The sequence below is a fragment of the Catharus ustulatus genome, chromosome 3 (genome assembly GCF_009819885.2).
Source record: "Catharus ustulatus isolate bCatUst1 chromosome 3, bCatUst1.pri.v2, whole genome shotgun sequence".
Lineage (NCBI taxonomy): Eukaryota > Metazoa > Chordata > Aves > Passeriformes > Turdidae > Catharus > Catharus ustulatus.
The window spans coordinates 18,748,788-18,759,645 of NC_046223.1; the positions used below are offsets into that span (position 1 = coordinate 18,748,788).

The 10,858-nt window shown below is 46.9% G+C and overlaps 1 protein-coding gene and 1 long non-coding RNA gene across 2 annotated transcripts; both read left to right on the forward strand.

Annotated features, from left to right (window-relative positions):
* On the forward strand, positions 1-5,819 carry SDE2 (SDE2 telomere maintenance homolog). The gene is made up of 7 exons (XM_033056551.1): positions 1-141; positions 1,061-1,178; positions 1,701-1,812; positions 2,332-2,501; positions 3,170-3,281; positions 3,844-4,240; positions 5,530-5,819. Exons 1-7 carry the CDS (start codon positions 16-18, stop codon positions 5,746-5,748), a joined length of 1,254 nt encoding a protein of 417 aa, XP_032912442.1. The 5' UTR covers positions 1-15; the 3' UTR covers positions 5,749-5,819.
* Positions 5,820-7,313: 1,494 nt separating this feature from the next.
* LOC116993696 lies at positions 7,314-10,744 on the forward strand. The gene is made up of 2 exons (XR_004417340.2): positions 7,314-7,555; positions 9,825-10,744. It is a non-coding gene; the product is annotated as an uncharacterized LOC116993696 (long non-coding RNA).
* The last annotated feature ends 114 nt before the right edge of the window (positions 10,745-10,858 follow it).

Genomic DNA, 10,858 nt, shown 5'->3' on the forward strand with positions numbered 1-10,858 from the left:
TGACGGGCCGCAGCCATGGCGGCGCCGGGGCCGGAGCTGCTGTGGGTGCGGGACCCGCTGGGGCCGCGGGCGCGGCCGCTGCCGCTGCCCCCCGGGGGCGGCTCCGTGCTCTGCCTCCGCCGCGACCGCGCCAGGGAGCTGGTGAGTGCCGGGCGTGCTGTGGGCCGGGGGCGGCGCGGGGCCCTCCGGCCTCGGGAGGCGCTGCGCTTCCGGTGTCGTCGGCGGTGCGCGGACCGCCCGGGCCCGGCCGCCCTGAGGCCGCTCCGGCACCCGCGGGCGGGCAGGAGCGGTGCCCGCCCGTTCACTCCTTGCTGTCCTTGCTGTCACTTAGCTGAGCAGGAGGGCTTGCTCTAAGCGAGTCCTGTAACTTACTATCTACATTTTATATATATCTATATATATAAATATATATATACACACACATGTGTACACGTGTGTGTGTGTTTGTGTTTGTTTATATATATGCCTACGAATTGTGGTGGGCTGACCCTAGCAGGACTCCAGGCGCATCCCAAAGCCGCTCTATCCCTCCTCTCTTCAGTTGGGCAGGGGAGAGAAAATGTAACAAAAGGGGTCAAAGGTTGAGATAAGGCTGGTGGGGGTCTCTCAGCAGTCACCATCACAGGCAAAGCGGACTTGGGGAAATGAACTTAATTTATTACCAGTCAAAATCAGGATAAGCTTATGAGAGGTAAAGGAAAGCCTAAAAACACCTTTCCTCCTCCTCTCTGTCCCGGGTTCTAGCTCCTTTCCACCAGCAGCACTGGAGGACAGGGAATGAAGGTTATGGTCAGATGCATCACAGGTTGTCTCTGAATTTTTCCCATAGTACAGCTTTTTGCCATTCACGTTTATAAGCTGATTTAGACTGAATCCTTTGGTAACCAGGAATTAAAACAAGCACCGTTAGAGAGTGTTCATGCTTTTCAGATTGTCTGATTTATTTTTTTTTTTGCCTCCCCTCTGGAAGGAAGCAAACATGACTGTTTAATGATTTTCTGTGTCAGAATGTTTCATTTTCTCTGGTTAATGATCTGACTCAGTTTTGCTGTGTTTTTAGAACATCCCAGAAGAAAGCTTGTATGTGAAGTGTAATGGGCGACTGGCCAGCGACGAAGATGAGTTGCAGAGTGGAGTCGTTTATAGCCTGGAGCCGAGACTTTGTGGCGGAAAAGGAGGTTTGTTGTTTATTCTGCTTGTTAGTGATTCTTGTATTAATAAACTTCTGCTGTGCCATAGTATGTACTGATAGCAGGAGTCCTCAGATACTGGTAGATCTCTTGTTGTGTATATGACTGGTAGAATCTCTGAGCTAACACCAAAGGGTTTGTGCAAAGCTGAGGATTAACCAGGGAAGCTGAAGTCCAGATCTTCCTCACATCCCTTTTCAGCTTATCTTTATTACTAGAAGTCTGTAACATGCACCAAAGTGACTTCAGAGTTGAAATTGTGTTGAAAAGGATGTCTTAGGCTGCTAAGTTTCATTCAGTAGTTACTTAGGACAAATATTTCAGGTACAAATAGTCTGTGATTTGAGTGTGTTAGTGACCTAATTGACTTTATCTTCTGCTTAAAAAAACCCATATAAATGCCAAGATCTCAGTAGCCAAAAACCTAAAGAATAAAACCTAAGGCAGACTCCTTGTATTGATGAGGTGGTTCTGTTTAGCTGATTGCTGCTGCCTTTTTTCCTTTGGAAGGGTTTGGGTCGATGCTGCGAGCCCTTGGTGCTCAGATTGAGAAGACAACGAACAGAGAGGCTTGTCGAGACCTCAGTGGGAGGAGACTGCGCGATGTCAACCACGAGAAAGCGTAAGGCCTGTCCTCAGGAGCTGAAATTATAAAATAACCTGATCCTGTAGCTCACTGTTAACAAAATAGGTCAAGTGACAGCCTGTTGTGGCATGACATGGTATTTTGGATACTAAAAAAAAGAGCAAAAGTGAAATCTTAAGTGCAGGTGGACTGGAAGCCAACAGCGCTTTCCTGACTGTAATCTATTATTGCAAAATTGGATGTGACTTTACTGCAGCCTGAGTCTGAGAGACTGTTCTGCACCTCTTGGATTCCTTGTGTGGAATTGTCACAGTTCTCTCTGAAGCTGCAAGACCGCAGTCTTGGGGATGTGTGAACTGAACTGCTGTTTCTGGCTTTCAGAATAAACCCCACTCTCTTCTCTGTAGCAAGTCTCTGTTTCCTCAGTAGTTCTGCTGTTACCTTTTCCCTTTGTCTCCCGTCCTAGCAGGCGGTGAAGGATTCTGTAAGGGCAGAGCAGCGAGCTGTGTTACCCAAGCACTGCAAACGCTGACTGTGGTGGTTGTGTGTGTGCAGGATGGCTGAGTGGGTGAAGAAGCAGGCGGAGCGGGAGGCGGAGAAGGAGCAGCGGCGCCTGGAGAGGCTGCAGCGGAAGCTGGCGGAGCCGCGGCACACGTTCACCGACCCCGAGTACGAGCGGCAGTACCGCGAGATGGCCGAGCGCCAGGAGGAGTCCCTGCGCATCGGTACTCCCCCTGCCTCCTCTGTCCTCTCTAGTGCCTCTCTAGCCTCGTCCCAGCAGCAGCATTTAAAAAAAGAATTGGTTTCTTTCCATGCAATGAAATCTTACATTTCGGTTAAATTTGCTTGATTTATCTTTCCTCTTCATCCGCAGTGTCTGTTGAATTGTGTTGAGCAGTGTGACACGATGCAAGCGATGCTTCGCCTTGCTTTGCTAGGTCACCTTGTAGTAAGAGCCAGATTCTGTGAAGGTGGTGTTGCTAGCTGAGCTGTAAGAATTGCACAGTGAAACTATAAAGGGGTTGTACATAAAAACTAGACATTGGATCCGACTGCAGAATACCTTGTTTCACTTCCTGTTCTTTGTAGTTACTTTATTTATCCCTGTATCGCTCTCTTGCTGTCAGCTAGATAGTGAAACTTGAGGCTGAATGGGATGAGGAACCTAATAGTTCAGTTCAGGAATCCAATTTTAATTGGCTTTGTGCCTTGGTAAATCCATGTAGGAAGGCTTTTGTTGCTACTCGGTTTGTGTTCAAGCTTTGAGTCTGTATCACCAATAGTGATTCTTTCCATTAGTGTGTTAAATTGCAGTGAAGTGAAAATATAAGTAATATTTACAACATGCATGAATCATGTCCTGATGAAATTCACTTTCACATTTGTTTTGAAGGCTTGCAGGTTATTGCCAGCAAAGCAGCATCCTCAGAAAGTGGCAAGAGTCGGAAGCGTCTGGGTGAGCCTGGAAAGAGCGAAACAAAATCTGAAAAAAGAAAATGTCCTTGGTAAGAGTTGTACCTTGTTTTTATACTCCGGTCTTAAGCCCTTAAAAAGGATGAAAGGCTAGATACATGCAGGTAAACAGAGTCTAGTCTGAGGTACAGACTGAAATAGAAATAAGAAAACTGAAGTGATTAAATCAAAGAACTGAAAGTAAACATTTCTGTATTCCTATAATTCTGTCCCAGATGGAGCAGAAAAACTTCATTTGCAAAAATAGGCACTTTATTTCCCCCACCCCTTCTAAATGATTATATTCTGCTACTTCCTATTGTCCTTGTCTTTGTAAGTGAATTATATTTGCAATGAACTTAGATTATTTTCTCCCCTGGCATCTTTCAGCTAATTAACATGAAAGAGAAGTCAAAGATTCCAGTCCTTTCTGTATTGGGAATGCTGTAATACCTGTTTGGGGTGGTTTTTTTCATTATCAACAGCTCTTCCATTAACTAAACTAACCTAAATAGCTTTTAGAGTAGCTCCTTATAACTTTCTGAAGTGGGTTTTGGAAAGAGAAATGTGTCAATTAAAAAAATTATTTTAAAGAAAACATATTCCCTGTGCCAGGCCAGGATTGGATGAGGCCACAGGCTCAGGCTGTGAGGATGACAATAAGGATGACTCCCCTTGTACATCTGACAGAAGTTATCCATCAGGCAGCAGTGCTAATGGAAGTGTTGGGAATTCAGATGAGTGTTCAAGCAGCTCTGTGGCTTCAGCAGAGGACAGTCCATCTACCAGTGCAAGTGAGAAACCACTGGAGCAGCCAGATGGTCCTGGAAGAGATCTGCAAGGAGAGGTGTGCACGGGTGGGCAGGCTGAAATTCTGTCTGAAGAAAACAGCAAAGTGACAGAGCCCTCAAAGGAAGAGCCCCGAGGAGAGAATGGAGTGGCTCAAGCTCAGAAAGAAGAGCAAGAACACGTTCCTGCTAAGGCACAGGGAACAAAGCAGTCACAGAGCACAGTAAGTATGAAGCAGTACAAAATGTGGTGTGTCCTCAGCTGCTTTTAGAGCTGAAGAAGCAAACAAGCTTCAGCAGTGTAGCTTTTCCCATTGGATTGATGAAAGCCCTTGGTAGCCAAAGATGCCAACACTTCTGCTTTATGGATCCTTGCATAATATTACTGTTAAAGATTTATGGGGGTAATGAATCTGGGCTTACTCCAGCAATAAAACAAAGTGTAGCTCTTTATTTCAGGCTAGGGAGTTACTGGGATTTTCTGCCTTTTTTCGCCTTGGGTGGAAAGTCTGCCACTGGCAACAGCTGAACTCTGATGTGTGAAAGTTTATTACAGTTCAATGGGGAAAGGACCAAGGATATAATCTGATCAATTAGGACTTTGTCATCTACTGTACTATTAGAGCTGGCAAGTTTTAAACAGGATGTTTACCATTCTTCACTGTTTACTTTTTGCTCAGTATTTGCGAGACTTTCTATTCCTAGAACAGGAAACTCCACCAATGCTGTGGCAGATTGTTATTGCAGGTGGAAATATTTTTATAGTAGTCCTTGATGAATTTTTTTTTTTAAAGTAGGGTGAGAATAATGAGGCAACTAGTTGGGTTAGCAGGACAAAGGTTCTGATTCTGCTGGCAAGAATTGTTTTTGCTGAGTGCATAAGTATTACTTAGATTTTGGTATCCTTTATCATGTGTTAGTAAATTCCAGCATTTGAATTATCCCATCTATTCCTAGACTATCTGCAGGGGTCCTTTTTACCCTCAGTCAATTTGCAAATATACCAATTTCCTTTGAAGACAAAATTTTAACCCATATTTTCTTTTAGTGGCAGGATGAGATGTGAACTTCATAACTTGTTTTTTGGGGTTAGTCGTACTAAAAAGAGATGCTTTAGAATATATTTCTTTAATTTCACCATAGCTGCATTAGAAATAACTTTTCATCCTCCTTCCTGTTCCTGCTGGAGGTATATTGGTTGTATTCTGCATCAGGCTAAAAAGGGGCTGCCAGCTTTGCTGTGCCTCTGGAAGCTGAGGTTAAGCTACTGAACTGCTGGGCAAGGTGGTGAACTGTTGTTTTCCATTCAGTTTTCTTGGGAGTACTGAACTTTCCTGAGGTTTATCATAGAATCTTCTGAGGTCTAAGGCACCCACAAGAGTTGAAGTCCAGCTCCTGGCCCTGCATAGGACAGCCCCAAGAATCATACCTTTGTGCCTGAGAGCATTGTCCAAATGCTTCTTGAACTCCTGTCTTTCTTGAATGTTATTCTCAAATCTTTTTCTCTTTTCAGGAAGTAGAACCTATAGACCTGCTGGCGTTCAACTCTGCTGCTGAACTGGAAGCCCTGGGTTTGGAGAAGCTGAAGATGGGATTGATGTCTTTGGGACTGAAATGTGGAGGCACTTTAAAGGAAAGAGCAGCAAGGCTTTTTTCAGTGAGAGGTCTGTCTAGAGACCAGATCAAGCCATCCCTGTTTGCAAAGCCCCCTAAAGGGAAAACCTCTGGTTAGATTTGGGAATATTTACCTTTTTTGCATGTGTATTTGATGTCATTAAATAAAAGCTCTTTGTGTCCTTTGAACTGAGTATCCCTAGCTTCTGAACTCACATCCACAAGCTTCATTAGCATCCCAAGGAGTTATGGAGAGGATGGACAGGTGGGAAGAGTATCATAGATGCACTGTGGAACAGATCCCCAAGCACTGTATTGGAGGGAGAAGAGAAGCCTTGAGGCTCTGCAAATCACATCTCATGGAGGTTGTGACAGCACAAGTGGACTCTGTGTGGAAAGGAAATGGGTGTGTTTACTGAATGTTTCATTAGGAAACTGGGATGGAGGGTGGCTGGGAGGTCACTTAGCATGTTGAAGTTTTGCTGGTGTAAATCCATTGGGTGGGGGTGTTGGATGCTGGCAGTCCCTGCCTGGGTGGTAAACCAGCTCTCTAAAAGGCAGGGGACAGGGTGTGGGACAAGAGAGCCTTCAGCTCTTTGAGCACACTCATGCTTCTCTCTACTGTGGGAAGGGGAGCGTGGGACAAAAGTGAATTGACCGTGTTAATCGTGTGTTTTGGCAACAATTCCTACCCAAGTTATTTCCCCTCACTGCAGTTGCTCTCTTGCTTCAGTTGTACGGATGCAGCCACTTCCAAACCTACCCTGTGTGTCATCTACTTGCCTTTAGTGTTGTGGGTTCCTTGTTAAACCAAATCAGTTCCCTGATGTGGCTCCAACAAATTTGTGCCAGCACAACAGAAGCAGGATTACATAAAAACACGGGTTGTGAAGAAAGACTAGAGTATTTTAAACCACCACTAGCACCAACTGTGTCTTCAGTAGTGCCAAAATTAAAAGGGATGCACTACATCTATCTTAGAGGGCAGCAGCTGTACCTTGAAAGTCAACAGTTGAAAATGAATAAATAAAAACTGAAATTGTTCTGGTGTTACATGGGCCTCAGAACAGAGGTGATCTTTCTAGTCCAGGGCCAAAGGATGATGCAGTTTGGAGCCTGTGTCTGTCTTTTCCTGAGTATTTATGTAGCTTTAAATTCCAGAGATGTTTCTGGTTGTATATGCACCAAAACTGTGAATATCTTCCCAGAGAAAAGGTTCATTCTCCCACGGAATCACTTCCCCAAAAAACAAGTGGTGTAACTTAGAGAAGTCACACTCCTGAAGTGTCATTTAAAATGCGTTTATTTCAAACACCTAAGCACTGCCTCGTGTTCACTGGCATTTCAGAGTTACTGACTGAAAAAAGTAATGAGTGAAAACACTGGCACAAGCCTGAGGGAGGGCTTTTCCTCGCTTCACATGGATCCATCTCTTCCCTGGAAAGAAATGTGAGCACATCTAATACACAAAGCAGCAGGGAAGGAACTGGTGGAGGTTTAGAAATATCGCCACGGGCAGACGCAACAACAGCTGCCACCCCTCAACCAAAGGCTCCATTCCATTGTCCTCACCTGCACGGTCCTAATCAGTTCCTCAAAAGCCACTCGTGTAAACACCCCTTCTGGTGGAGCGTGCTGGAATTGCTTCCGTTGCTTTGCCGAGTGCTGCAGATTCTGCTCTCGCTGCTGTAGGTGGCACTGGACTGACACGGAGGATGTGTGCGCTTCCAGCAGCGCTCACGAAGCCTCGCCCTTCGGCACAGGGCACCTGAGCCGAGTGCCGCGGGTGCTGCTGAGGAGCAGGGACATCGGGACATTTGCACCGTTCTGCCTGTTCCTGAAACAGCCACAATCAATCCCTCCGATCCCCCGCAGCTCATTCTTATCCAGCGTTTTGCTTTCTGGAGACTGTTGGCTTTTGAAAGGTTTGTAGCGATGCCTATTCTCGGGAAGGGGCTATTTTTAAATCCTAAAGCTTTCTCCGAGACATTTAACTGGAAATGGTAATGCCTGCACCCCTGTTAGCATCGCTACCTCAGCTGCCGTGGCTTTGGTTACAGCTGAGCAATTAGGATGGCTTTGCAGATTAACTTGCCTAATGATTACACCTGAAGGGAGGGAGGTGACAACTCTGACCTCACCTAGCTGCAGAGGAGGGGCTGGACAGGCACCACTGCTTTCCAGCTCTGCTGGAGGCTGGGCTAATCCCGGGTGGTTAGTCTGGGTTTAGAGCCAGCAGCTGTGTGTGCTTGGGAAGTGTCCCATGGCCTGAATACACGAACTGCCTGCCCTGCTTCTCCCGGCTGCCTTCACTGGGTGCCTCTAACCACGCACAAGGAATCAGGAACTCGCAGGGCAGAAAGGAACGAGGAGCTCTTGAAAGACCTGTCTGGGCTGTATGGAAAGGAATGTTTATAAGGAGCCAGCCAGCTAGCTTGTGAAACATCCTCTGGGAACAGCACACACCTCAGTGAAAATATGAACGGGCTGCCCAGGGAGGTGTTTGAATCACCATCCCTGGAGGTACCTGTGGGCTATGGTTTAGTGGTGGGCTTGGTAGTGCTGGGTTAATGGTTGGACTCGATGATCCTGGAGTTTTTTTCCAACCTAAACAATTCTCTGAGGTCTGGTGGTAATAGATGGCACCTTATGGCCAGTGAGATGCTGCACCCAGCATCCAGTAACTACCTGGCACCTCCCAAGGGTGCCAGGGTTACTGACCACTGGGTGGGAAGCTGGCAGTCACCTGGGAAGTAATGATTATGAACTGATTGCATCCATTTTCAGAAAACCAAAAACAAACTTTCAGAGGGGATACAGACACCCCAGGCAGGCTTTCAAAGAGGCAGATTTGCCATAACTGAGAAAATCGGAAATAAAAGTGTAAACAGAAAAAACATAAATAAACTTTAGGAGAAACTTTAAAACAAAATAAATAAATAGCTTGGGAAAAAAAAAACAAACCACCCAAACAAACAAACCCCTAGAATACTGAGAGCTGTGGATTGTTGATACGACTTTCCAATGCCCAGTATCTCCAGAGAGTTTATTATCTCCTGCCATGGTTAAAAATTCTTTCTTGGCCATTCTGCACGTGCTGGTTTTACCACAGGAAACCAAGGCACCCCAGGAGCCCTGGAGTGCCCAAGCATCTCCAGAGCACAGGCCAGAGGCAGCAGTCATGATGAGCTTTTTATTTTGAAATGTGCAGATGTTGTTCACCCTGCTCTCCTACACCTGCTCCAGGAGTGGACAGAGGAGCCCAAGTCCTCTAAAAACATCAAAGTCAGGATTTCTGTCATACTCCCTGCCACTCCTGTCACCTCCCCACCTCTATTTGCCCTGGGTTCCCCTTTCCCAGACTCCAGCTGTTGCCAGCCAAAGCCAGAGGAGCTCCCTGATTATCACCTTTGCTGGGATGTGGATTGGACATCTGACTTTCCATTTACACAGGCAATTAGAAGGCTGCCCTGAAAGGCAAAGTGTCAGACACCCTTGGTAGGAGTCTGTGAAGTGCAAAAGGCAAAAAACAAGAGAGAGAGAGGAAATAAGGCCTCACCAGATGGGAAAAGTGGCAACTTCTTACAGATTTTGAAAGAAAATGGGAAAGCAGCCTTGGTTTAAATGAAACCAGGAAAAGATCACACAGAGCACTGTAGTCCAGCTAGTGGTGGCACTTAATGTGGCTTGATACTTTTGTTCTCTTTCCTAGAATGGAGATAAAGGGCACAAATAATAAAGAGAGAAAGTGCTGCTGGCAAGCCCAAGCCTCTCTCTTAAGGAAAGCTTTCCTGAGAGACTGATAGGCCCAGCTCCAGACCCCATGTCCAGCTCCATTAACTACTGTAAGCCCTTAAAGGTCATCCTGTGAGCAGTGCCATGAGGGCCAGCCAGAGCTCACACTCGTGATAAGCTCATGCTCTGATAAGATTTAGCTCAGGCGCTGCCACGCGAACACTCACAAGAACCTAACCTGGAGTGCGGGACTAACAGGGCTGTTGAAGTCCTCCACATGAAGAGTACACACACCTCCCTCTCCTTGAGCAGCACCTGGGTGCTCTGTGCTTTCAGTAAGCCTGATGGTTTAACACTGGTTTTGCCTTAAAACACCTTTCCATTTTAAAAAATCCTTTCTGGCTGTATGTGGTTCATTACACCCCTGCACCGTTCTTCTGTTTTTTTGTTTTATTGCAGCACAGCATCAATGACAGTGTTACACCACGCTGCTGCCAGGTATGTGAGATGTTCTGCCTTTCCTCAGAGACCATGGTGCCGCTCAGACCGAGAGGAGAACATGACAGCTCGGCAGCCTTCGTGTGCATTACAAGTTGTACCCATGCAGTAGCACACAGAAGATGTCACAGCAAATGCAGCCTGGATTGAAGATGACAGGCTGGGAGATAATTACCTGTAGCACGGGCTCATGTATGAAAAAGCTCCGGGTGTGGCAGTATTTCATCCACAGCCTTCTGCCCAGCAGTTTGCAGTTTAAAGGTCTCTGGAGCCTTCTCCATATCAATGTTGCCTTCAAGTCTGCATCATTTTCATTCCAAAGCCAGCTGGAATTTAGAGTAGTGTCCTGTCTCCCTGAAAGTGGGGAGTTTCAATCCAAATGTAAGCTCAAAACCTTCCCCAGCAGAGATGCTGTGACATCTGTACAGCTGCCCTAGCAATAAAAGCAAGTGTCCATGCAGGCAACAGGGCAGGCAGGGCTTTAGAGCTCACAGATTTGCAATACCCACAGCTCTCCCCACGGTAGCACCAGGTCTCCTTGGCCACTGCCTTCCTTTCCCCACCCTCCAGGTGTCACACACATGCACACAGACCCACCGCTCGCTTCTGTGCGCTCCTGTCCCCAGGACACCCGAGCAAAGGCAGCAAAGCAAGGAGCTCCGGACACAGCACAGGATCCCGGCGGAGGGGAGGAGCATCGTCCATCCCGCTGCTCCTGTGCTGCTCCGCTCCCCATTTCCCACAACCTGCCCCAAATTGCACTGCGTGGAATTTCTCCTGGGATGGAGGACTGATGATGCCTGAAGTACAAGTGCTGGAGGCTGGAGGGAAGCCAGGGTTAATAAATATTCATTCTCAGGCAGCAAGCTGCTCAAACGCTTTCTTCCGAGGTTCATTGTGCGGCTAGATCGCCGCTTTTGTTCTTCGAGGTGATAGCTGAGCTCCTGGCCTTCAGGCTCTGCCCTGCCCCGAGCTGGGTGGAGATGACCTGGGGC

What these genes read in the sequence shown, in the direction of transcription:
- SDE2 (XM_033056551.1), top strand. Translation starts at nt 16, where the DNA reads ATGGCGGCGCCGGGGCCGGAGCTGCTGTGGGTGCGGGACCCGCTGGGG. An exon ending in ACTTTGTGGCGGAAAAGGAG is followed by an intron (nt 1,179 to 1,700) that starts GTTTGTTGTTTA and finishes TTCCTTTGGAAG; the next exon opens with GGTTTGGGTCGATGCTGCGA. An exon ending in CAAAGCAGTCACAGAGCACA is followed by an intron (nt 4,241 to 5,529) that starts GTAAGTATGAAG and finishes TTCTCTTTTCAG; the next exon opens with GAAGTAGAACCTATAGACCT.